The following is a 26631-nucleotide window of genomic DNA, read 5'->3' on the forward strand; positions in this document are numbered from 1 at the left end:
GGCATGTACTTGACTAGGCAGTTACAGGCGCTTGAGCGACCTCAGAGATTCCTCACAAAGAAAATACAGGGTGTGAACAACATGTCCTATGTTGATAGACTAAAAGCCCTATCCCGTACGGACTATTAAAGAGTGATTTATGCCTGACCTACAGGGCACTGTCACCTCCAGCCCTGATGGAGCAGCTACACATCCCAAAAGTCAAACAGCTTGAGGGTCACTTGATTTAGGAACCTAAACATAGTGAGTGAATCACAAATTCACATCTGGGATTAGTGCCTGTGTCCCTTATAGACAGGGGCAATCTGTAAGATACTCAAGGCATAGGCACAAAGCCATGCCATCTTCTTGCCCCTAGGGGCCATATATTGAGTAGAATTGGGTTATATTAGTTAGGCTTGTAAGGGATCAATGTTAAGTTGTCAATCTCGCCTTCATTCTTGCTTGATGGGTTCGGAGCCGATCCCTCGGCTCCGACTCGGCACTTGCTTTAGCTCGAGAACTCCTTTTACCAGCTCGAGGCAGCCCCATATCCCATGATGCAAGGCAGGAAGTACCCAGATCTCGTTTGCCGCTTCGCTTGGGAGGTCTTCTCTTTACCAGCTCCTGGTAAGTAGTTCACATTTGTGATATTTAAGCCCCTTTTTTTAGTTAAAACTATATTTTTGATAGTTTAATTTAATTTTAACCTTTTTCTGACAGAAATCCCTGTCTCTTTTAATTTTTAGTCAGTCAATTTTCCCTATCCCATCCCCCCCCTGTTAGGGTGTGTGTGTTGGTGTTTTTTACTAAATACCTCTTGGTATTAGTTTAATTTATTTTGACTGGTGTGTGTGTGTGTTGTGTTTAGGCACCATGTCTAAAGAGAGGGTTTCAGGTTTTAAGAAGTGTGACTCGTGCTGTCAGAAGATGTCTCTGACAGACGGTCACACTTCTTGCCTGTACTGTTTGGGCCCTCTTCACCTGCAGGACTCCTGTGCTATTTGTCACTCCTTCAGCCAGAGAGTCCTGCAGGAGAGACGCAATAAGTTGATTCTCAGGGGTCTTCTTAAGCCGGAGGGCTCTCCGGCTAAGTCGGCTCCACAAAAATCAACCAAAACTGCCAAGGCCCAGGCTTCTGTTTCTAAGCCTGCGGCCTCGGCTCCGACTCGTATAGAGTCGAGATCAGCTCCGGCTGGAGCCGATTCTGGATCCACAAAGCTTTCGGCGCCGATGGCTATCGGTGCCGAATCTGCTTTGACCACTGTGGTGTCTGCTCCGATCGGCTCCGACACCCAAGTGGCACGGGCATCGGTGTCGGCTCCGATCGGCTCCGACACCCATGTGGCACAGGCATCGGTGTCGGCTCCGATCGGCTCCGACACCGTTACCTTGGTAGCTGTATCGGCTCCGGCTGGAGCCGATACATCGAGACGTTCTGCCGGCTCCCAGAAATCGGTGCCGACAGGATCAGTAGTATCGGCTCCGATGGCCCATTCCAGGAAGAGGTCGAGGTCTCCTTCCTTGGAGCCGATACTTTCGGCTCGGCCGCCTCTTCTATCGGAACGGAGCCATCGGAGCCGATCTTCAAGGTCATCCAGGTTGTCAGATCATGACCTAGAGAGAGTGGTCAGTAGATTGCTCAAGTCACAGGTACTGGCCCAAATGCTACACAGTCCGTCTCAGCAGACGACTGTTGGTCCACACCCCGTTACAGTTCCTCCTTCGACTCTACCCCAGAGTTTGGAGTTGGAGTCTTCGGGCATGGTTACTGCTTCGGCTGGAGGATGGATACCTCCTTCTGTCCCTTCAGCCCCTACTCTTATCTCCTCTTCCTTAGAGGGATTCGGTGGTCGGGCTTCCATGTTCTCCTCCGAGGGGGTGAGTGGCATCGGACCCTTGTCCAAGCCCGCTCTTCCCCTTGGAGCCTCGGCCTTGGTGAGCTCGGCTCCGACATCTGCCTCGGAGACTTCCCTTTCGGTGGCCCCTGGAGTTCCTAGCTCTTCGGAGCGGGTTCTCTCGGACCTGCCTGGGAGGGGAGCATTCGAGGTGATGAAGAGTGTACTGGCCACTGGTATCAGTCAGCAGTCTCTTCCCGTAGCTCCTCCCTCTATTGTACCTGTTGACATCTCTGCCACTTCTCTTGCTATAGGACCCAGAGATCCTCCGCCTCAGGTTTCCCCATTGGGAATTTCCCCCTCTTCCGAGGATTCTCCTGATGTTTGGGGAGATCCAACTAGGAAGAGGACTTGTAAGAGGAAGCATGTAGACTCCCCTGAGTCTGTCACTTCGGATACTGACTTTGATGAGTCAGAGGATCCCTAGATCCCCTCTGAGGATGTCTCCTTCTCAGACATCCTAGAACTTCTGAAACAGAGGGAAACTGGCCCACCAACAATCCCTCTGAGGATGAGTCAGTATACCTAGAGGCGTTCGGATCTCGGCCCTCCACCTCCTGGGTGTCTCCGCCTTCGACCCCTTATGCAGGTTATTGCACGAAGGCATGGACAGCTCCTGACTCTGTAGAGCCAGTCCCTAGGAGGCCTTCTAAATTTATCACTGCCCCTAGTGACAAACAATTCCTTACCAAGGGTGTCCCGCTGATGCCATGGTGGTGGCTGCGCCACCAAAAGGAACTTGCAGATCCTTCCGTGCCCGTCCATCCTCCTAATAAGGACTCTAGGACCATGGATAGGTACGGCAAGCGGATGTTTTCCTCAGCGACCTTTGCTATGCGTTCGCTGAATTATCTTTGTCACTTCACCAGACTCCAGAGATATCCTGAAGGAGCTGGGAGAAGTAGTTCAGGATCCTACAGCTGCAGGGGCTCAAGAAAAGATTGCTTCGCAGCTAGGAACCCTCAATTCCATTGCTAACCCCTCCATGCGGCTAATATCTTATGCTGCGGATGGAGTTAGTAGAGCCGCAGGCACAGGTGTGGCTCTTAGGCGCCAAGCCTGGATGCGGCTATGTGATTTTGCGGATCCCTTTAAGGCGTCCTTCACAAATTCTCCCTTTGATGGGTCAGCTTTGTTTGGCCCTCAGGTGAAGGAGACCTTGACCAGGTGTGAGCAGGACGGCAAGACTCTTTCTGCTGTTGGAGTCCGTTTTCCACCCCTTCTAGGCCTTATCCCAAAGGACAGAAGGGTGGGAAGATGTGGTTCCGTAAATCCCAAGGAGTCACGCCGGATTCACGTGGTCAGTTTACCCCTAGAGGCAGAGGGGTAACAACAACAGACGCGCTCTAGAGGCAGAGGGGTCCAAGAACCAGGGCAACAGGGAGTCTCTTCCTGAGAAGCCTTTTCAGCATCCCTGAGGTGTTGCCCGGCTGTCCCTCCTTGGAGGCAGTCGGGGGAAGATTATCACTGTACCCAGAAGCCTGGCATTCCCTCACTCAAGACAGATGGGTACAGTCGATCATATCCAAGGGTTACATAATTCCTTTCGAGGAAAGTCCCTTCCCCTCAAGTTCCCTTCCAGATGTACCACCCGGTCTAAGGGACATTGCAGAGTTAGAAATCGCAAAACTACTGCAAAAAAGAGCCATTCAGCCAGTTACAGTAGACCATTCAGAGCCCGGAATCTACTCAAGGTTCTTTTTGGTCCCCATAAAAACGGGAGACTGGAGACCAATATTGGATCTCAGCAGACTCAACAAGTCTGTCAGGAAGACAAGATTCCGAATGGTCACTCTTCAGTCAATTCTGCCCTTCTTACAGAAGGACAACTGGATGTGCTCAATAGATCTTCAGGATGCGTACTATCACATCAAAATTCACAGACGCTCCAGGAGATTTCTCCGCTTTCGGCTGGGGTCCAGTCATTTCCAGTTCAGAGCCCTGCCCTTTGGTCTCACTACAGCCCCCAGAGTGTTCACCAAATGCATGGCAGTGGTCACGGCTCACCTGAGACGTCAAGGATTCCAGGTGTTTCCGTATCTCGATGACTGGCTCCTGTCAGCCACCACCAGGCATCAGCTTATACAAGTCAGGGATTACACAATAGACCTTTGTTCTCATTTGGGCATCTCAGTCAACTTCGAAAAGTCATCCTTATCGCCCTGCCAGTCTATTACCTTCATAGGCAAACTTAAACACTGTTCGATGTCAGCTACCCTTACAGAACAAAGAGTTTCAGACATTCAGACTCATGTCAGGATCATTCTGGCCAGCAAGAAAGTACAGGCCAGAATGGTTCTAAAGGTATTAGGTCTCATGGCTGCGGCCATCACTCTTCTTCCCTGGCTCGATTCTACATGCCTCCTTCAGTGGATGCTGTTCACACAGTGGTCATACCAGCAGCTCCCAATGCGTCACCAGATTCTGGTGACACAAACATGCAAAGAACATCTTGCTTGGTGGATCACATCGTCTCAGGTTCACCAAGGCAGATGCTTTGTACCTCCGTCCCGATAGCCACTGTCACCACGGATGCCTCCCTGATCGGGTGGGGGTCATTATCAGGGCAGGATGGTTCATGGGACGTGGCAACCGTTCGAGTACCATCTGCACATAAATGTCCTGGAGATGAGAGCAGTGCTTTTAACGTTGCAAGCCCTCAACGACTTTCTTCCCGTAGGGACAATTGCAGTCCACACAGACAACATGTCTGTAGTTTGGTATATCAACAAACAGGGCGGAACCAAGTCCTACCCCCTGTGTCGAGAAGCGCTCAGACTATGGCAATGGGCGATCTCCTCTCATCGGTTTCTGGTAGCAACGCATATCCCTGGGAAAACCAACATTATAGCGGACAGATTGAGCAGAGCTATTCTCATGCCTCACGAGTGGTCTCTCAAGCAATCCATAGCGGAAGAGATTTTTCTGGAATGGGGTCGTCCATGTTGCGATCTTTTGCTACTCCCCAAAACAGCAAATGTCCAGACTTCTTCAGCCTCTTCCCTCTATCAGGCCATCCCCAGAGACGCTCTGACCCAGGATTGGCCCCAGGGACTTCTTTATGCCTTCCCCATTTCCTCTGATCCCTCAGGTGATCCAGAAAGCTACCGTTTGAGAGCCAAATTGATTCTCATTGCCCCTTACTGGCCTCGACAAGTTTGGTTCCCGTTCCTCCATCATCACCTTTTGGTGCAGCCGTGGCATCTGGACCCAGTGCCAGATCTACTGATTCACCAATCCGGTCAGCTGCACCGGTCAATCCCTTCTCTCAACCTCACAGCATGGTTGCTCCACTTCCTTCCCTAGCCAGGCTTCCTTTGATCTCTAACCCAGTTAGAGATATCATAGTAGCTTCACTAAAATCCTCTACCAGGAGGATTTACACGAGCAAATGGAAGCGTTTCTCTTATTGGGCTAAGGCCCAAAATATTGATCCTTTTACTGCCCCTGTTCAGGCAGTTCTGGACTTCTTAGCAGAGATTTTTCATGCAGGCTCCTCTTCTTCCACAGTCAGAGTTCAGTTGGCTGCTATTTCTAATTTTCATGTTGGGATAGCAGATCATAATATTATGTCCCATAGGCTCTGCAGGGCCTTCTTGAAAGGAATTTTCCTACTAAAGCCTCCAATCAGGAATCCTCCTCCTCAGTGGGATCTAAATTTAGTGCTGACATCCTTGATTCTTCCCTTTGAGCCAGCTGTTTCTTGTTCCCTGAAATATCTTTCTTGGAAAACTTTATTCCTAGTAGCTATTACATCTGCCAGGAGGGTGTCTGAACGTCATGCTCTTTCGGTTCGACCCCCCTATTTGATTTTTCACAAAGACAGAGTATCTTTGAGAACTAATCCATCATTTTTACCTAAGGTCGCTTCAAAAAACAATATGAATCAATCCATTGATCTCCCTGTATTTTTTCCTAACTATTCAGATAGAGCTGAACAAAAGCTACATTATCTTGACGTCCACCGTCAGCTTAGATATTATTTGGACAGAACAAAAAATTTAGGAAATCTGATCAACTTTTTGTTTCCTATGCGGATAATAAAAAAGGCCTTCCTGTTTCTAAAGTGACTTTGTCCAGATGGCTTTCTTCGGTCATCACTGAAATTTATACGATCAGAGGAAAACAGCTGTGCTCAAAACCTAAAGCACATTCAACTAGGAGTTTAGCTACTTCTACAGCTTTTCAAGCTAGACTGCCTTTGGACACTATTTGTGCATCGGCCACTTGGGCCACTCCTCACACTTTTGTTTCCCATTACAAATTGGACTTGGCCTCCAGGGACAGAGCCAGTTTTGGCTCTACAGTCCTCAAGAGTTTGTTCCATTGAGCCACCCAGGATAGAGGTGCTAGGGACGGTCCCATCAAGCAAGAATGAAGGCGAGATTGACAACTTAACATTAAGAAGTTATGTACCTACCATAACGTTCCATGTTAGTTGTCTTCTCTCGCCTTCTTTCTTGCGACCCTCCCTCCTTCCCCCTGGCCTGGACAGACCTTGTATAAGAAACTATTATGCTAAAGACCATTCAAACCTGGTCCTTTTTCCATCTGTAAGTTTCTTCTTCCTTTGGGAAGTATTTTTATGCTTGGTGTTATTGCCCTTTTGTCAACAAACGAGATCTGGGTACTTCCTGCCTTGCATCATGGGATATGGGGCTGCCTCGAGCTGGTAAAAGGAGTTCTCGAGCTAAAGCAAGTGCCGAGTCGGAGCCGAGGATCGGCTCCGAACCCATCAAGCAAGAAAGAAGGCGAGAGAAGACAACTAACATGGAACGTTATGGTAGGTACATAACTTCTTATTTTTTACAGCTTACATAGTTGTAAAATATTTTGCAGTGTTGTGTTTTTCTTTGTCTGGTAGCACATGGATCAGATGCTGTACAAAGAATTATGACTGAGTTTCTGGTTCCCAGTTTTTGTGTGTTCTTCACATGGTTGCTTCAAGAGTGGCGGAAACTTCCATGTCTCAAGCACAACTTGATTATGATTGGAGAATTACTACTAATCCTTTGTGTTATGGCTGTTGTGATTTGTAAAGATCATTTAATAAAAGAAGATAACTGCAGAAATATGAAGATAAAAGAAGATTAATAAAAGAAGATGAACTACCACCAAAATCTGTGATTTACTGGGCCAGCTCCAGTGGCATAGGGATTTTGTACCTAACAGTGATTTAATCAGTCTAGTTTTGCCATTTAGCAGTAACACTGTAGGAACCAAATGAGACAGAAGGTTGAGTGGGTTACCCATGTCTAGGTGGGTAATATTGATTCTGTTGCTTTTCACTCCTAGCAGATGCTGGAGAGTAGATAAACTGTAGCTTAAACAAGCTTGTTGACCAGGTTGGTGCATTTTAGTATAATATGGCAATATCCTTTAGTAAAGTAAATTTGGAAGTAGATTTCTACAGGTCTTCTCATGTCACTGCTTGCTGAGTCATTTGCCAGTACAATAATAATTACATAAAAAGAAAAATGTTTCCAAATAATTTTGCCTTCCCACCACCTCACACCCCTACTCCTGTCTCAAGCAGCCTGTATCATCCCAGCATGAGACATGCGAAAGGACACTGAGGCAGGCTGTAGCTGAAGTAAGTTGTGCCTAAGGCACAGTGAAGCAAGAAACTAGAAGCTCAAAGAGAAATAAGCTATGACTCCTTTTGATATAAAAATGTGTGATTTGGTGCATGCCCTGTACTGATGTGAATTTGACTCGTCAAATAATTGCTCGTAGTTTGTGTTGTGCATACTCTGTGATTATTTCTGCATGTATTTATAAGAATCATTCTCACTTCTGCCTTTTAGCCATCCATAAATAGTACACCCTTTTCTCAAGATTACCTTTGTGTTAAAATGTAGCAGAAGAAATGAATAAAACTAACTTGGTCTTGTTTTCTTGTTCAGACCTCCCTCCTCCATCTACTAGGGAGAGACCACCAGGATGTAAGACTGTCTTTGTGGGTGGCCTGCCTGAAAATGCTACGGAACAGATAGTCACTGAGGTTTTTGAACAGTGTGGAGAAATCATAGCCCTTCGGAAAAGCAAGAAAAACTTCTGCCACATACGATTTGCTGAAGAGTATATGATTGATAAAGCGCTGTATTTGTCTGGTAAGTTAGAGGGAAGAATTCAGCTGTTCGTTGTGTATATGTAATTTAACCATGGTGTAATAAGCATATCTCCTATGTATGTAATTTAACCATGACGCAATGAACAGATCTCAAAACTCATTATTACAAGTCAGCAAAAGTAAAATATTAAGTGGAGCTGTTTAAGAATCAAGAAGTTATTGTGCAAGAATTCCCTGTGCAGAAGGTATACATACACTTATAGAAAGCATCTATTCTGATAGAATTTGGCTTTAAAAGTGTAATAGAAAACCACACATACATACATAAATATGTGATGCCCCTGCACTGGCCCAGTAATCAAGTAGCCTCAATCCTCACCACTGGCAACAGTGAGGGACATACACATTGGAAGGATGACAAGTACACACGCAGTAAAGTACAATTTCCCTTAAGAGCACAACAGAAATCACAGTCAGTCTGAGGCTGGTTTCTTCCTCTTTCTCCACATCCCCAATAAGACTCCCCACTGTCACAGCTATAGGGTTGAGATCTTAGTTGAGTGGCCAAGCCAAAACCTCCAGCACCCTCTCTGCTTTGTGTCCCTGCCCAAGTAGCTCACACATGCACACGCTTTGAGATTTCATTTATATACAAACACACACTTGGGGCTGACACAGGTTTACTAGCTATGCCCCCTTCTGCCCAGACTATAAGGTAGATGTTCATTGTGTTTCACTGTTGCAGTCATTACACTTGGGTTATCCTGCTGGCAGGCTACCCGCAGTCGGCCTGAATTCCAAAGTCTAGGTCCGGCGTCGGTTGTTGTCACCTCTTTCCTGACGTCAGTGCGCCAGGGGTATAAAAGATGCAGCCGACGCCATTTTATTCAGTCTTTCTTGCCGCGCGGTGCCCGAAGCAAAAGCAGTTCGCAAGTGTCGGTCGGCCGACTCCTGAGATTTTCAAAAACTAATTTCAGATCCAAAGTCTTCATCAAAGCTAAGAACCCCGTTGGGGAAACTTTTTTCTTGCTCCAGTCTGATGTTAGAAAAAGTTAACAATTGTATTTCTTGTGGGAAGCAAATACCTCATAAGGATTTTCATTCTTACTGTATTCCTTGTCTAGGCCCTGATCACAACGTTGCTAGCTGTCGGTTTTGTGCTAGATTTAACCAACGCACTATTAAGCATCGGTACGATTTTGCCTTTCATTACTTTGGCCGAAGATTCAATTATATAATGCCGTCGGAACAGCCGATGACCAGAGTTTATAAAAAGCGCAAGGAAAAAGAAAAGGACAGGCATCCGAGGTCCAAAACTGACAATGAGGCTTCCGCTAAGCCAGTCGCCGGTTCTCAGTGAGGTAATTTCGCAGCCCTTGGCGCCTGCTACCTCAGAGCCACAGGCCGCTGACGACTCCCACGTGGAGCCAGCTAGGTATCTCGATACTCAAGGTATTGGACACTCGGAAACTTTTCCCTCAGATGGGTCCGGAGCCGCTGAGCAGGCATCGGCTTCTGAGGGTGTTTTCAGACCTACACAGTTATATGTAAAGCCTACTTCTGCTTCCAAAGCAAAGACTAAAGCAGTTCTAAAGACAAAGAAACAAGCACAGCATTCTGCTGTACAGACTACCATGCCTAAAAAACAGATGCTCAAAATGGCCGAAGACCTAATCACCTTTATCAGGGGTTCCCATCCCCTGCCTGACAAGAGGCCTAGGCAAGAGACAGAATATGAATCTTCAGATCAGGTTTCCATTTCCTCTGATTCCTCTTCTGAACAGGAATACTCTCTTCCTCCTTATGAGGATTCTGATGCTGAAGAATCTATCCCTTCAGCCTCACTGCCTGAGGATTATTCTTTTGGGGAAACCCTGCATACCATGAGGGAGCACTTCCACTGGGAGAGCCAAGACTACTCAGAATCTAAGAAAAGGCTTAGAGATTTTCTTTTACTACCTCAGCACAGGCCGTTGGCTATTCCTCCTGTGTTAGACATTGTAGACGATGTATTTTCAGAGTCCGGACTTTCTCCTGACTCTTTATCTCCTGCCCCTGTTAAACCAGACAGATACTCAGGGTCCCAGATTCACATAAATTTCTTTATAAAAACCCTGCTGCTGACCCAGAAACTATTTCTCAGGGTCCCAAAGGGGTCAAGGCTTCTGCTGCAAAAAACCCTATCCCCTCTGATAGAGATTCAGGGGCACTAGACAGATGGGGAAAAAAAGGTTTACACTTCTGCTACTTTGGCTGTGAAGGCTTTAAAATGTCAATTTCATATACTTAAATATCAGCAATACTTAATGTCACTGCTAAAGCAGAAAATGTTGTCAAATTCTAATTGTGCAGAAAATAAGGAAATGCAGGATTTATTACATGCAACTGAACAGGTGGGAAAGCATACATTGCAATGTGGTTTGATTCTCTGGAGGCCTCTTGCAGGGCTGCAGTTATGGGTTCTGTCATTAGGAGGCATGCTTGGTTAAAGGAACAGAATCTGCCTGATCATGTTAAAGCAAAATTATTAGATGCTCCATTACAGCATGATACCTTATTTGGTGTTAAAGCAGAGGAGGTGTTGAAGAAAATGGAGGACAAAGCAAAATCTATGCAAACAGTAAAGTATTTCTTACAGGTACAGCCACCCAGATTTAGCAGGAACTGGCCTACTAAGAATTGGTCCTTTCCAGTGTCAGACAGGCCACAAAGAGGCAGATACAGAAGCCCCAGAGGCAGATCCCAGCCTCAGGGCTCATACAGGCCTAAACAGTGGGGTGCTTCTACCTCCAAAAGCGGAGAAGACAAATCACAGTCTTACAGGAAACAGTCCCAATGGCTTTCCTCTGCCAGCACCAAGCACTTATCTTTTGGCAGCCCCCTTAGGGGGAAAACTAGCACTTTTTTCTCAAAATTGGCACATGATCACCCAGGACAAATGGGTCTTAAATATAGTGTCCCAGGGCTGCAGGTTCCACTTTCACACCCTGCCAAGGGCAAAAGGTATGCCAGACCTGACACACAATCAGTGGGCAGAGGCACAGAAACAAGTTTCATCCCTCATGGACATGAGGGCCATTCAGCAAGTACCACAGCAAGAGCAGGGTCAAGGATTTTACTCAAGACTTTTCTCGGTATCCAGAAAAGACAAAGCCTGGAGACCAATACTGGACCTATCTATTCTAAATACATTTCTGGACATTCCGAAATTCAAAATATTGACTCTGCAGCAGCTTCTGCCCATGCTGGGCAAGAAGGCTTGGCTTGTAACTTTGGACCTAAAAGAGGCATACCTGCATATTCTAGTCAGACAATCTTGCAGAAGATACCTCAGATTCACAGCTGGCTCATTGCACTACCAATTCTCTGCACTGCCTTTTGGATTATCTACTGCGCCCAGGGTCTTCACAAAATGCCTGGCACCAGTAATTGCATTTTGCAGACAGAGGAATTCAGATATATCCTTACTTGTATGACTGCCTTATTCAAGCAGAGAACAAGGACATTCTACTAAAGCATCTGGCGTTTGTAAAAAAGATTACTAATTTGCCTAGGGTACACAGTAAACGAAAAGAAATCAAAATTAGTACCCTCTCAAGAGATAATATTCCTGGGTGCAAGCTTAAATACAACTGCCCAGATGGCTTATCTCATGCCAGACAAACAAAGGCAACAGACTTCTTACTTCAAAATGTTGGCAACAAAGACCCAGTTATCTGCAAGAAAAATTCTGCAGGCTTTGGGCTTCATGGCATCCTGCATTCTGCTAATTCCATATGCCAGACTGCATATGAGGAAACTACAATGGTATCTAAAAAGTGTTTGGACTCAACATTGTCACAGCCTGGAAACATTAATTACCCTCATTCCTTGCCTGCAACAGGAGTTTTGATGGTGGGCACAGGCCTGTCACCACAACAAGGGACAGCCATTTACCCTACCCACAGCCAGACAGTCAATAACAACAGATGTGTCAGATTATGCCTGGGGGGGGGGCCCATATGGCAGGAAAATGTATTCAGGGCACATGGCCCACAAGCCAAAGGCATCTTCATATCAATCAAAAAGAGATGCTAGCTGTTCAGAATGCCCTGACAGCTTTCAAGGATCTACTCCAGCCAGGACAACTACTGATAAGGACGGACAATACTACAGTCATGTGGTACATAAACAAGCAGGGAGGCACTCATTCCTACCCCTTCTGCAGACAAGCTATGACTTTGTGAGACACAGCATTGACTTATCAAATACACCTGCAAGCGCAATTCCTGCCAGGAAAGAAAAAATACTCAGGCAGACAAACTAAGCAGAAACCTCACGGATCCCCACGAGTGGAAACTGGATCCACAAGTCTTCAGCATGGTAATACAGAAATGGGGATGCCCAGACATAGATCTATTTGCCTCCCCTCACAACTGCCAACTACAAAGATTCTGCACAAGGACGTATCACAAGCAAGCATGGAAAGTGGATGCTCTATCATTCATCTGGAAAACCCTAACAGTATATGCCTTTCCTCCTCTGCCTCTCCTCCCCAAGGTACTCCTAAAGGTCAGACAAGAGAAGCTAAGAATGATTCTGATTGCTCCAGACTGGCCCCGCCAGCACTGGTACCCAATCCTGAACAGCTTGTCTCAAGGCCCAGCCTGGACATTGCCTCTAATTCCTCATTTACTGAACCAACAAAACAATCAGATCCTGCACAGCCAACTCAGAACCCTAAATCTGGCAGCATAGGTTCATAGGTTCATAGGTTCATACTAGGCTATCTACCCTAGGGCATTTATAAGCCTAACCAAAGTGTGTTTGGCTTTCGCCACCCATTTTAAATTAACTTTGCTATGCCCTTTTTCAAGGTTAGTATACTGTGCCTCTGTCTAACAGTGACACAGAAGTGATACCCGGGGATAAACCTACGATCCCCCATCCACTCATCAAGATTCCTCTTGAAGAGAGTCAATGAGGGACTCTGGAATAAAATCCCAGTCCAGGTTAGGCAGAGTGAAGGGAGCCTCTGGGTTATGAATCTGAGCCTCCAGCATGTCCTATTTATTTCAGTGCTGAGGTTCAAGTCTCTCGAGCGCGTAGCTCGATTGGATTTGGATTTTCTGAGGTGCAGCATGTCCATTAATTCTGGGTTGGACATGGCTTTATACGTCAGGCACAGATTGCCTCTGAGCAGGCGGTATGCCACTGAGTAGAGCTGGAGTTTCTTTAACCGGGCAGCATATGGCATCTGTTTGAGCCCTTTGATCCTTTTGGTGAGGTACTTTTGGGGTCTTTCCAGTTGCTGCAGGTGTCTGGTAAGGTACATCCCAAAAGGGGCATTGTACTCAATTATGGGCCTGATGAGGGATGAGTAAAGAGGCACGATAACCTCCCCTGATCTAGATGTGAATCCCTTCATGATTAGGTGGGCTATATAAAATGTTTTTCTAACCACTTTGGCCACGTGGTTGTCAAATGAGAGATTGCTATCAACTTGGGTCCCCAGGTCCCTAATTACTTCTTCCATACTTAATGGATTACCACCTATGTGGTAATTTGTGGGCACTTTGTTTTTGCCAAAGGGGATGACTATACACTTTTTGGCATTTAGCTTGAGGCCATGGCTCTGGCACCAGTTGTTTGTTTCTATGAGGCCCTTTTGGAGGATGCTTGTGTCGGCTGGAGAGTCGATTATGACACCTAGCTTGCAGTCATCTGCGAACTTGGTCAGCCACAGTCCTTCCGTGTTGGCCTGTACCTCCGAGAAATATATACCGAACAAGAGAGGTCCCAGGACTGAGCCTTGTGGGATGCCACTTGTAACTGGTTTGGAGTCTGACATGGCTCCAGCAATTCTAACCATGTGAGTTCTGTCCTTGAGCCAGTTTGCAACCCATCTAGTGACATACGGGTTTATATTTAAGCTGGTGAGCTTATCTATAATGCCCGAGTGGGGTATTGTATCGAAGGCTTTTGCGAGGTCCAGGTAGGCTGTATGGACCACCTTCCCCCCGTCAATGGCCTTGGTGACTGTTTCAAAGAAATCGACCAGGTTTAAGAGGCAGGATCTGCCCTTAACAAAGCCAAACTGGGTAGGATCCAGTGTCTGTAGGTCCCCAATATCTTTATTTATGAGGTCCATGATGATCCTTTCCATAGCTTTGCAGACCAAGCTAGTCAGGCTTATGGGGCTATAGTTTCCAGGATCCATTGAGGCACCACCTTTGTGGAGAGCGACCACTGTTGCTGTACACCACTCTTCGGGTACATAACCTGTAGTAAGGCTGAGATTGAACAGTAGTTTTATGTTTGGGTTTAGCTCTCCTTGGAGTTCATGTAGGACGCAGCCCGGGACACCGTCTGGTCCCATTGATGCTGTGTTTTTTTGCTTTGGAGAGGGCGGCTCTCACCTGAGCATCTGAGATGTCAGGGGGCAGCACTCTGCTGGGATAAATATTTGCCCTTTTGATGGGGGGGGGGTTTGTGCTGAACCTGTCATCTAGGATGTTGGCAATGTCTGTGGGTTCGGTGTATTTTTTGTCATTTTGGACTAATTCTGAGCATATCTGGGAATTCCCACCCAGGTTCCTAGCATAACTAAAGAAAGCCTTGTGATTATCCTTAGTGCCCTGTGCAATTTTTCTCTCGAAGCTGGCCTTAGACGATTTTATGAGTGCCCATAGTTTTTTGCTAATACTGATCAGAGATGCCTTCCCTTTTTGGGATTTTGCTCTATCATGTAAGTAGCTTCCTCCTTCTATTGTATAGTTTGTTTATGGCTGGGGTTCACCAGACAGGACGTCTGCCTTTGGAGGATTGGGTCTTGGTTTTATTTGGGATTGCATGATCCATGCATTCCTGAAGGTGTTCATAGAATGCGTTTATAAAGGATTATGCGGTCTGGGCCATATTTTCCACAGGCCTGGGGGCTTTGAAGGATTCCACTTTGGTTTTGAGGAGTGTGAAATTTGCTTTAGAGAAGTTTTTCACTGTGGTTTTCTGGGTAGGGAGTGGGGTCGGGATGTGAATATCCAGTGAGATTAGCTTATGGTCTGATCTTACCAGTGAGGGATACACTTCTGGTCTGGAGCATAGAGTCCCCATGTTGGTGATGATCAGGTCCAGTATGTTTTCCCCTCTTGTGGGAGTGGTAACAAGTTGTTCCATAGCATTTGAGTTTATAAATTCTAGGAACCTTTGGGCTAGGGTGTTGGAGCTAGAGTAATGCTCCCAGTCTATGTTTGGGTAGTTGAAGTCGCCCAATATAATGGTGTTTGGAGAGACCTTCATATTTTCCAGTGTTCTCAGGAAGGCCGAGTGGGGTTCCTGGGTTTTGGAGGGTGGTCTGTAGCAGGCTATAAACTGGAAGGCAGTTTTACCCACTGTTAGTTGCACATGGATAGTCTCTGATGCTTCGTGCTGTGCCACCAACTTGGAGGTGTGGGTATCTTTGACGAATATTGATACTCCCCCTCCTTTTGTGGTTCGGTCCAAGTTTTGGGGCCAAAAAGCATGGTATGAGGTATAACCTGGTAGTGTTGGGGTTCTCTCGGGAGCCTTGAACCAGGTTTCTGTTACTGCACAGATATCGATGTTCTCCATGCTAAGGAGAGTTTCGAGTGCGTGCATCTTGAGGTTTAGACTTCTGGTGTTGACTAGCACTACTCTTAGTTTCTTATCCCTTATGATACTTATGGAGGTGGGTTTGTCTTTTGAGCCTTGCCTAAAAAAGGCACTATTGGGGGTAGCAAGAGCCTTTGCCAATATCCGAAAGCCCAGGGGTGATAGGTGCAAGCCGTCCTTAGCGAAGCATTGTGGCTTGTCGAGCATGTCATCCCAGGCTGACAGGCATTGGATCCCCTTTGAATGACACCAATACTTAAGCCAGTTGTTGAAATTGATCATCTTGTCTTCATATTGTGGCATCATTCTTAGTGAGGGTAAGATGCTACTCAAGGTCAGGGTCATACCAGCTTGGGCTACATGCTCAGAGAGCTCCTCTATGTCTCTTTTCATGTAGTCCAGGGAGGTACATCTCAGGTCATTCACACCAGCATGGACAATGACTGAGTCATATTTGTACTTGCCTTGGAGTGACCTGAGTGCTTGTGTTATGTGGCGGATCCTAGTGCCCGACAGTCAGCTCACCGTGACCTTCTGCTTGTTCAGCCTGGTGAGCGGGACGTCAGTGTGCCTGACGATAGAGTCACCTATTACAAGTGTATCAGGTGTGTTGTTTAGCCTTAAGGACTGTGACTGTTTGGCACACTGGCTTTGTGAGCTGTGTGTTGCACGTGTTTTGTTTTGGGGTAGCGGTTGCTTGGTTGTCTGCTTTGGAGGTCTCTGCTGCTTAGGCAGATTTTTATTTAGAGCCTCCGAGTATGTTTTTGTGTGTTTGTGTTTGGTTTGCTGTCGTGGTAGATCTATGTGAGACTGGAATTGTAGTGAGTGTGGTTTCCTTCTCCTCCTGACTGGTTACGCCAGTACTGAGTTGAGAGAGCTTAGCCTCCAGTTTGGCTATATGGTTGCATCTCTCACATGTGTTGGACTTTGTTAGGAGGAGGAGAGGGTTGTCTGTGTACATGAGGCAGTTGTAAAATTGCCTCAAGATTCCCAGATTCACCAGCTGGACTGGAGAGGAGATTGACAACTGACCTTTGGACATGCTAGAATAGTATTGGAATTCCTTTATAATTGAAAAAAGGGCCAATGGGGAACAAGGTACTCAAGGGAAGTTTGTGAGGGTGTAGTGCTTTTATTTTTTTAGTGCTGACTTATATAATTGCTTTAGTGAGCAAGTGCCAGGTAACTTAAATGCAATGTGTTACAGGTAACTTAAATGCAAAAACGACAAACAGTAACTTTCTTTCAAGTGAAACAAGGAAATAAGTACAGTAAGCAATGCAGATATCAGTAGGGATCCACAGAAGCGCTGAAAAGACACGTTTTAGGTGGAATTAGCATTTCAGGGAAATAACAAGCAAACAAACAACAAGCATACAAACAAAGCTAGATTCAGCAGGCCTGGATCTAGTCTATGCTACAGCAAGCAAGGTGTACCAATTTCAGTAAGAAACAGTTCAAATATGCAGGCACTATAAGCCTTTAACCAGAAATTCCCAGCTCAGAAGGGCAGAGTCCAGCCTCTCCTCCCACAAGAGTGCAGACCACAAACCTTCTTAATGTAAAATAACTGGCCTGAAGCCCAAGTGCTTAAACCAGAACTAATACACTTTTAGAATAACAGACACTGAGCCCTCAATCAGCAGTTCCCAACTTAGAAGGATGTAAGCTACCTGTCCTGCCACCACAATGCAGGCCACAAACCTTCCTAATGTAAAACAACTGGTCTGAAGCCCAAGTGCGTAATCCAAAAGACTTAGAATGATAGCTACACTTTAATCAAGTTACTACCAAGCAGTAATAAATACAATTGAATACTTTAAAGAATGCCTGGATTAGTGCTCAAGTTATACAAACAAAGCTAGACTCAGCAGGCCTGGATCTAGTCTATGCTACAGCAAACAAGGTGTACCAATTTCAGTAAGCAGCAGTTAAAATATGCAGGCACTATAAGCCTTTAACTAGAAATTCCCAGCTCAGAAGGGCAGAGTCCAGCCTGTCCTCCCACAAGAGTGCAGACCACAAACCCTCTTAATGTAAAATAACTGGTTCAACTTGTTTCAAAGAATGCCTGGATTAATGCTCAAGTTATACAAACAAAGCTAGACTCAGCAGGCCTGGATCTAGTCTATGCTACAGCAAACAAGGTGTACCATGGCGGATAATGTAGCCATTCAGAACACACATCTCTCTAAAGCAGTGATGGATGTTATTTTGGAGGCCAGGAGGCCCAGTACCAGAAAATCTTATGCAGAAAAATGGAAAAGATTCTGTGCTTGGAACCAAGCACAAGGAATTGACACGTTTGTACCAAATATTCCTCAGGTTTTACAATACCTGAGATGCTGGACAAAGGCCTATCCTTTTCATCAGTTAAAATCCATGCCTCTGCCATTTCAGCTCATTACAATACAGAACCACCTATTTTTTCACATCTGTTGCTAAGACTGTACCTCAGAGGAACCAAAAACATAAGACCTCCAAGGAGAGCACCAATACCTGTATGGGACTTCAATTATGTCTTCGAAAAACTCACACTGCCACCTTTTGAGTCAGCCAATACAGCTGAAATAAAGTTCTCATCTTGGAAAACAACTCTGCTCCTAGCAATAACCTATGCAAGACGAGTCTCAGAGCTACAGGCACTCATGGCTGTGGAACCTTTTATCATTTTCCATCCAGACAGGATTTCTCTGAGGACGAACCCGACATTTATGCCTAAGGTAATGTCCAGCATGGCCCTTAACCAAACCATTCATTTGCCTACCTTTTATCCAAACCCACAAAATAAAGGTGAGAGACTCCTGCATTCTTTAGACACAGACAGTTATGCTTCTACTTGGACAGAACTAAAGCTTTCAGAAAGACTGAGCAACTCTTAGTAGCATATGCTGCAGGATCACAGGGAAAGGCTATCTCAAAGCAAACTATTTCAAAATGGATAGGCCACTGCATTTGTTTCTGCTATTCACAACATGGCAAATCAGTGCCTAAGGGCATTAGGCCTCACTCAGCCAGAGCAGCAGCCACTTCAGCAGCCTTCCTCAGAGAAGTACCAACCAAAGACATTTTAGAGGCTGCAACTTGGAGTTCAGTGCACACTTTTACCAGGCACTACCACTTACCTCTCTACTCTAAATCCAGAGCAGGCTTTGCCACTGCAGTTCTGCAGGGCCTGTTAGCCTCTCCTAATCCTATTTAGACCCAGCCACCCAACCTCATCTTTGGGATTTAACCCAAGTGTAATGACTACAACAGTGAAACACGATGAACATAGTACAGTTGTGTACCTGTCATAAATTTAGATGTTCGAGTGTATTCACTGTTGCAGTCCAGTTTACCCACCCACCATCCCCCTTTTCTTTGCTGGGACTTATCTGTACTTCTCTATCCTATACAACCTATGAGGTGTATTTGTTTGTAGATGAAGGAAATGTTTATTTTTGTGCATGCATACTATATTGGCATAATTTTCAGCCTACCAGTTTGGGGGCATCTGACATCTGGGGCAAGAAAAACTGAAGAAAATGGCGTCGGCTGCATTTTTTATATCCCTGGCGCACTGACGTCAGGGAAGAGGCGACAGCAACCGATGCCGGACCAAGACTTTGGAATTCAGGCCAACTGCGGGTAGCCTGCCAGCAGGTTAACCCAAGTGCAATGATTGCAACAGTGAATATACTCTAACATCTACATTTATGGTAGGCACACATCTGTACTTATCACTGCCACCAGCCAGCTCTTTATCAGCTACTCTAAGGTCCTTACGAAGGCTGACCAATCCTACTGTGTAATGTTACTATTAATGCAGGTGGTAGTTTTTGACCAAGCAAGGCTACTGGGGTGGCCTGTACAGTGTCACCAAATGCATATGCAAGTACTCTAAGAGCTTAAATATCTCTAAACGAACCAGCCACAATTAAAAGGTTTTAATATATTTAATACTAAATAATAAAAGAACAAGACAATACTCAGTACACAGACAATTACTTCAGAGTTCAGAATCACAGGAAATATTTTAAAGCAACATTGCAGGATAGTCTCAAATAAATAAATACAGAAAACATCTAAACTAATTTTTACTATGTTCCTGTCTATCGAAAATAAATTTATTTTCCCTAGTTACTATTAGCAAGGCAAGTACAGATGATGGTGATGATGGATGTTTCTAGGTCCAAGACAAGATGCAAAATGCACAGTCTTTCTCTCTCAGAGAGTTCTTAAATTAATATCACATATTACTTCTGGGTTAGCCTGTATTAGATCACACTTTGTCACCTGCCTTCAGTTCCCACACTAACAGAAACTAACATAATTTTAACCTCTCTGTGTGAGAAGTACTGTACATATCTCTCAGACGTGCAGCTGCTAGGAAGTCATGGAGCAGTAAAACACTTACAATTTAAATGTAGTAAATACTTCTTTCCAAGACCATAGAAAAAACTTATAACTCTAGACATCATGTCTTCTTGAAGCAATGAAATTAACTTTAATTTCAACTTATTTTTTTGAAGTTTTGTAAGTTAATCTTCTATTTTCCAGCAGGGTATGATGTGGTCACATTTTTGAAGCTTAGTACATAACCTACAGTTCTGTATAAATCATATCAAAATTCACAAATGACATACAATTATTTACAAAATTCCAGATAGCTGGGCTGGCAGTGTCACAACATACACTGCAAGTCAATTTCAGAAATCATGCATGGTATGTATATTTTGCAGGTGTTTTTGTGCTGAATATAGAATCTACTGTTAAAGCCACCATAGCAGTTGTGCAGGAACACAGTATTATTTTTATTAGCATGTGTTGCCATGCTGCATGGTATTCATTTTTAAACATATTTATTAAATGCCATTATACACAGTGACAAGAAAACAAGCCATAGTAACATTATGCATACAGTATACATATGCTTTGTTTTTAACAATAGAAGATTTTACACAACTGTACTATGTCCTTCCATATCACTGTTGCAATATCCCTTATGTAAGGGAGAGTACAAAAGGTCAAGAGGAAACCTGGAAGGAGGATGATACTGAAGAACCCTCTATAAACATATGCAGGATAGTCTTAGCAAAGCCAACTCTTGATCTGTAAAAAATATTCAGCTTGTACTGCTTAGTGAAGGTATGAACAGAAGTCTAAGTAGCAGCTTCAAGGATGGAATTGGTATTGGAAAAGACACCAGGAGAAGCAACAGCTCTGGTAGAATGAGCCTTTACAGAAGAGGAAAGACATTTACTATGAAAAGAATAACAAAAAAATTAGCCTTAGAAAACCAGCTAGAGCTGGTTTGTTTAGAGACTGCCAAACACAAAGACATGGGGTGAAAGGAAACAAAAAGCTGCTCTGATTTGTGAATAGCCTTGGTCTTCTCCAAGTAATATCTGAGCTGTCTATGAAAATACAAGGTGAGAAGAACCTTCTCACTAACAAACTGCAGAGAAGGAAAAAAGGAAGGCAAATTAATATATTAAAAGACCACTCATTGACCACCCTGTACATAAAAGAAAGATTAGTACAAAAAGACACCCTGTCCCTGTGAAAAATTAAAAAGGAAGAACAGCCATGAGAGCCTGAATCTCAGATATTTTCTCAGCTGAATTAAGGGCTAAAAGAACAGTCTTCCAAGTATAACGTTGTAAGGAAGGTGAAGCAGCAGGCACATAAGGATCCTGAATCAATATTTTAATAACCAATTTAGGTCCCAGGAAGGCGGAGTAGGTTTCCTGGGAGGCCTGATATGAAGGACACCCTTAAGAAATTGTTTAACCTAAGGACAGACAAGCAGAAATTGCTGCTCGGTGTGCTTTGACTGAAGATTATGCAAACCCAGCATGGAGCAGATCACACAAATAAGAGAGAACAATAGGAACCTGCACTGAAAAGGGATCTTGGTTTCAAGCGAAGCACTAAACATAAAATTCTCTTCCATTTGGACAAATATGGTATTCTGATAGTGGGTTTCCTGGCTTCCTGCAGGAACTGAAGCATGTCCTCAGAAAAGAGGTGCCTAAAAGGGATCAAAACCCTATCACCAGCAGCATAAGTTGAAGAGTGGACAAGTGAGGCTGAATAAGAGACCCCTTGTCTTGTTTGAGAAGGTCCACCCAGTGAGGTAATATGTGGTTACTGCCCCTGGCCAAGTGAGAAAGAAAAAGGAAACAGTGCTGTCTGGGCCAAAAGGGAATCACTAGCAAGATTTTGGGAGAGTTTTTCCTGATCTTATGCAAAACCTTGGGAAGCAAAGGAAGGAGAGGGAAAGCATACAGAACTGTCCCCTTCTGAGGAAAAGACGGGGCATCCACTTTCTAAGCCAGAGGACTTGTGACTTTAGAACACAGTAGAGGAAGTAGTCTGTTCAGATGGGAGGTAAAATGATCTACCTGAGGAATATCCCACTGATGGACAATATCCAGAAGCACATCTCCATGTAGCATCCATTCGTGAACCAGTGTGTTGGACCTGCTCAAAGAGTCTGCCACTATATTGTGCTCTGAGGGAATGTAGACAGCCTGAAGAGACATTTGATACTTAAACTCAGACCTGAATATTGTGAGAAGGTATTGGATGTTTTAGTCATGTGTTTTAAGGGGGGTGTATATATAAGTGAAGGGTTTGTTTTAATTTGTACTGATATCTGAAGAAGTGGGGTTGCCCACAAAAGTGCTTGTGTCTATTAAAGTTTTTTATACTAGATCCTACAGCTGTCTCCATTGTCTGCAAAATCTTTGAGGGGCCCGAGATGAAGGATGGGTAGAAGTAGAGCACTCATCTTGTAGATGTTGATGTGGTCTAACCCCTGATATAGGAGGCCATAGACTCTAGACGTTGGGAGAGCCAAAGGAATCTCCCCACTCCCTGTCTAAGGCATCTGAAAAGTGCTCTTGAGTCAGAACTGGAGGTTGGAAAGGAGGCCCCGAGTTAAGAGAAAGCTGATGAATTCACCACTGAAGCTCGAGCTTGAGACAGGGAAGGCAGGGAACTAGATAGGCCAGAGGGTAACAGTGTTGAAGCCACACAGACTTAAGATACCACTGAAGCTGTCTCATATGAAGCCTTACCAGAGGTAGCATAGGAATGGTGGATATCATGAATCCAGAATCCTGAGAAAAAGTCCCTGGCCATGACTGATGCCAGAGGAAGAAGAGGCTCGAAAAATGCAATCAGAGATAGGGCCTTGGGGCCAGGCAGGCAGGGATGCCAGCATAGAAATGGTATGGATCCTGCAACCAAGAATAACATGATCTTGAGAAGGAGTCAATAATGTTTTTTGAAAGTTTATGGTGAACCCAAGACTCTGCAGCAGGGAAGTAGTAAACTGGAGGTCTTGAAGCAGAATGTCAGGGGATCAGGCAAGAATGGCAGGAGCAAGACATTTTGTGAATGTTCTTGGGGCATTAGAAAGACCAAAGGGCAAAGCAGAGAACTAAAAATTTAAGGAAGAAACAGAGAAACACAAAAACTTCTTGAAAAGGGGATGGATATGGATGTTGAAGGTAAGTATCCTTGAGATCCAGAGAAACCAGAAATGCATGTGGGAGAAGAAGAAGAGAGAATAATGTTTGAAGGGACAACATCTGAAAGGAGGGGACCTTCAGAAAGGTGTTGAGCCTGGAAAGGTCCAGAATTGGCCTCCAGGTGCCCTCCTTCCTTGGAATCAGGAGCATTTTGGAATAAAAACCCATTCCTTCCCGGGCAGGGGGCACAGCCTGAATAGTGCCCTGGGCCAAAAGAGAATGAAGCACCTCTGGAAAGAGAGGAAGCTGTTCTGGGGGGGGAGGGTGTCCAGAAATGGAGAAAGATATTTCCAAACCATAAAATACCCCTGGCGGATGATGGATTGAACCCAAGAGTCTGTTGTGATCCTTAAGCAGTTTGGATGGGACCAGGAAAGATGAAGGAACAAAAGGAATCTGTCTGAGGGAAGAGGGAAGCAAATTATCAAATGGAACCTGGCTTCTCCCAAAAAGGACATTTCTGAGAAATTGGGATCGGTGTAGATATAGCAGGAGGTACAGATTTAGTACCCTTTTTACCCTTTGGAGGGTGGGACTGTCTGCGAACAAAAGCAGATTTGGAAGAATAATTTCTCTGAAAATTAGGGAGAGGAAAACCAAAAATGTGTTTCAATTCCTGCAAGGCTTGCCTTATTCTGGAGGGGTTCAAAAAGTTCAGCAGCAGCCGCAAAGCCAAAAAGATTTTTATTATCCAGAGGAGCATCCCATAATTTGGCTTTAATGTCATCAGGTAAAGCCTGAAGACAAAGTCAAGAGTAACACCTCATAACAGAACCAAATGCAGCACCCTGAAAGAAGCATCAGCTGCATCTGATAGACTTAGACTTAAGTGGTATCGTGATAACACTTGATAGAGTGGTGCGCCACTTGATGATTAGAACCCGACAAGGGCTGAAGCCTTCCCCTCAGAATCAGGAAGGTCACAAACAACTTGAGAAAGGAGGGATAAAATATACCCGATCATACAAGTATGGTAATTAATATCTCTAAAAGCTAGGGTCACAGCAGTATAGACCTTTTTACCCAACCTATCCATAGCCCTACTGTCCTTATCTGAAGGAAGCACCTTAGTAGAGGGCAGCAGCTTGGAAGGTTTATCAGAGGAGCTGGAGACCATCAAAGGATCTACTATAGAGCATGTACACAGAAATTTTCAATCATTAGACACCTTGTAAAATCTGACTTGCTTCTTAGAAGCTGAGGGCTGAGAATCAGGGGCTAGAAGCTGCTGAAAAGGTAGCCAGGAGGGCAGCCAGAACTGGAGGTACAGCAGAAGGCTTGGGAAACTCCATCTGGTGGAGCTCATAATGCCTCTTATGGGTATCAGAAACCTGAGAACAGTCCTACTTAAAGAATCCCATCATACTGGAAATAGTGTCCCCAAAGGACAGTTCTTCTAAAGAGGAGTTTGGACTAAAAGAATCCTCTTTCTGAGACCCCTAGTCCCAAGGGAAGGGAATCTGTGAGGAGTAGGCTAAGGACACTTCCTCAGAATCCTGATCCTCACCAGAGGAATCCTGCTCCCCAGGTGTCTTAGGAGTAGACCAGGGAGGAGCAAGCACAAAGACCCCATCAGGAGGCTTTAAAGCCATTAAAGTGTTAAACAACACCTGAGTAAAACCCTGGCATTCACTGGGGATCTTTATCTATAAGGGGAAATATGCTTGGTTTTATGTTTCTTTTTCTGTGGGATGTTGTCATGAAAAACCCTAGGGTGGTCGGATCCTTGTTGACACTATAAGCATAGTAGAAATTTCCTCCCATACTAAGATCTGCAGGAATCCCTTTTGGTGTCTCATATATAATCAGATGAGGTTCCCCCTCAACGTGTGGTTCATGACAATCCTTATAAGGGAGCCTGCCTCCCTCACTGACATTTTCCATTTCTGGATGACAGGTAAACCAACAACACTAAAATAAAAGCAAAGATAAGGAGAAACCCCAATGGGGCACCAATCTGAAAACGGCTCGGTAACCAGCACAGAAAAAGGGTGTTCAGTCTGACGTTCGAACTGTTGGCAAAGAACTTCTGAAGTGTGTGTCCGTACGTCACCGTTATGCCCTACTCCTGGTGCAGGGAGCATATGTGTGACTTATGATATCAGTAAACATTAAAGGCTTTGATACACTGGCCGGGCATTGAGCTATACTTGGCAGGAGATCCGTTATGTAAGGAATATTGCAACAGTGAAGAGAAGGACATCTACTGTAATGGTAAAATTTTTACACAACTGTACTTTTAATTACTCTGTTTCCTATCAAATATCCAGCATTTATCTACCCAAGCAAAAATTCTCTGAAGTTTGCTTGGAGTAATACCTATGCAAAGATTTCCAAGCAAAACTCCTCAATCTTCTGGAATTTGCAGTATACTTGGGTAGCCATACAGATGCCATCCCAGAGTTCCTTTGTGAACCGTCTTTCCATTCTCTGTTCCTTATCTTTTCTAACCTCCACTGATTGATTCATATGGTTATCATGCAGTATATTTTATATGCCCCAATTATCTTTTTTAGCAGCAGGTTATGTTCTGTCCTCAACTAAAAACTCTACCAGAGCTATTCTTTCACTTAACACTTCCTATCTACTGTAATCAGTTTCTGGTGGCAAAGGTAGTTTCTTACCAGAAGTCACTCTATTTCTTTTCTCTGTCTAGTTTTCTCCTAGTATCTTAGTTCCTTTGCTAATTTTCTCAAGTAAATTCCAGCCCCCTCTTGCCTATTTTGTATTCTTTGATTGCATTAATGCCTGTTGGTAAGAATTCATTCCTGTGTTGGCTTAGGTCGTAGAATACTTTCTGCTACCTTACAAATATAATATTCAGTATGGTGGTGGTGTTTCTCCATAAGGGTCCGCATGCAAAATCATACTCTGTCCTTATTTCTTGAAATATAAAGCAAATAAAGGGTTAAGAGCACATATCTACCCAGTTCCTCTGTTCAAGAACAGCTTGTTTGAGAGGAATCCTTCCACCTTATTTCTTGCCCTTCAACACTTGATATATCATCTTAATTAACCATCATTTAATCAGGGGGATGCAAGTGCTACCATTGTCGTACTCATAAAATCCCAGCTGAGTCTGCTGAATGTTTTCACTGCATTAAGGCCCACAAATAATATCTGCCTTTTCTTACATTCTATTTCCCTTTGGGTCGTCATGGTTCTTTTAATGTTGTCAAGTGTTTTAATACCTTCCACAAAACCACGTTGATCCATATCTGTTAATTTTTTTCAACATCTTTGCCATTTTATTAGCAAATATAGACAGAAATGCTCCATAATCATGGTTTACAATTTAAGTGGGTCTATGTGAAGCTGGATCTGAAGCCTCTTTTGATAATGCAGCCACTGCAGGCTTTCTTCCAAGATATTGGCACTTTCTCTCTCCCCTTTAAAAATTCTGTTAAAGCCTTTCAGATCATTATCAGTTTCTTCCCTCCAAACTTCCACAGGAGTAGAGTCTGTTACTTGAGACTTCACTGTTGACTGGTTATGTATCACACATTTTATGTAATCTTTTCCTGTCAATGGCAATAATTGTTGAGCC

The 26631-nt window shown here is 44.5% G+C and overlaps 1 protein-coding gene across 4 annotated transcripts in view; it reads left to right on the forward strand.

Annotated features, from left to right (window-relative positions):
• Positions 1–26631, forward strand: part of LOC122789409 (ecto-NOX disulfide-thiol exchanger 2-like) — a 3915450-nt gene that overhangs the window by 3060081 nt on the left and 828738 nt on the right. For all 4 annotated transcript variants that reach the window (XM_044056835.1, XM_044056836.1, XM_044056837.1 and 1 more), the window contains one exon: positions 7784–7990. In XM_044056835.1, the coding sequence (XP_043912770.1) occupies positions 7784–7990 (207 nt within the window). The remainder of the gene's footprint in view (positions 1–7783; positions 7991–26631) is intronic.

This window comes from Protopterus annectens, chromosome 14.part0, assembly GCF_019279795.1.
Source record: "Protopterus annectens isolate FY-2018-M chromosome 14.part0, PAN1.0, whole genome shotgun sequence".
Lineage (NCBI taxonomy): Eukaryota > Metazoa > Chordata > Ceratodontiformes > Protopteridae > Protopterus > Protopterus annectens.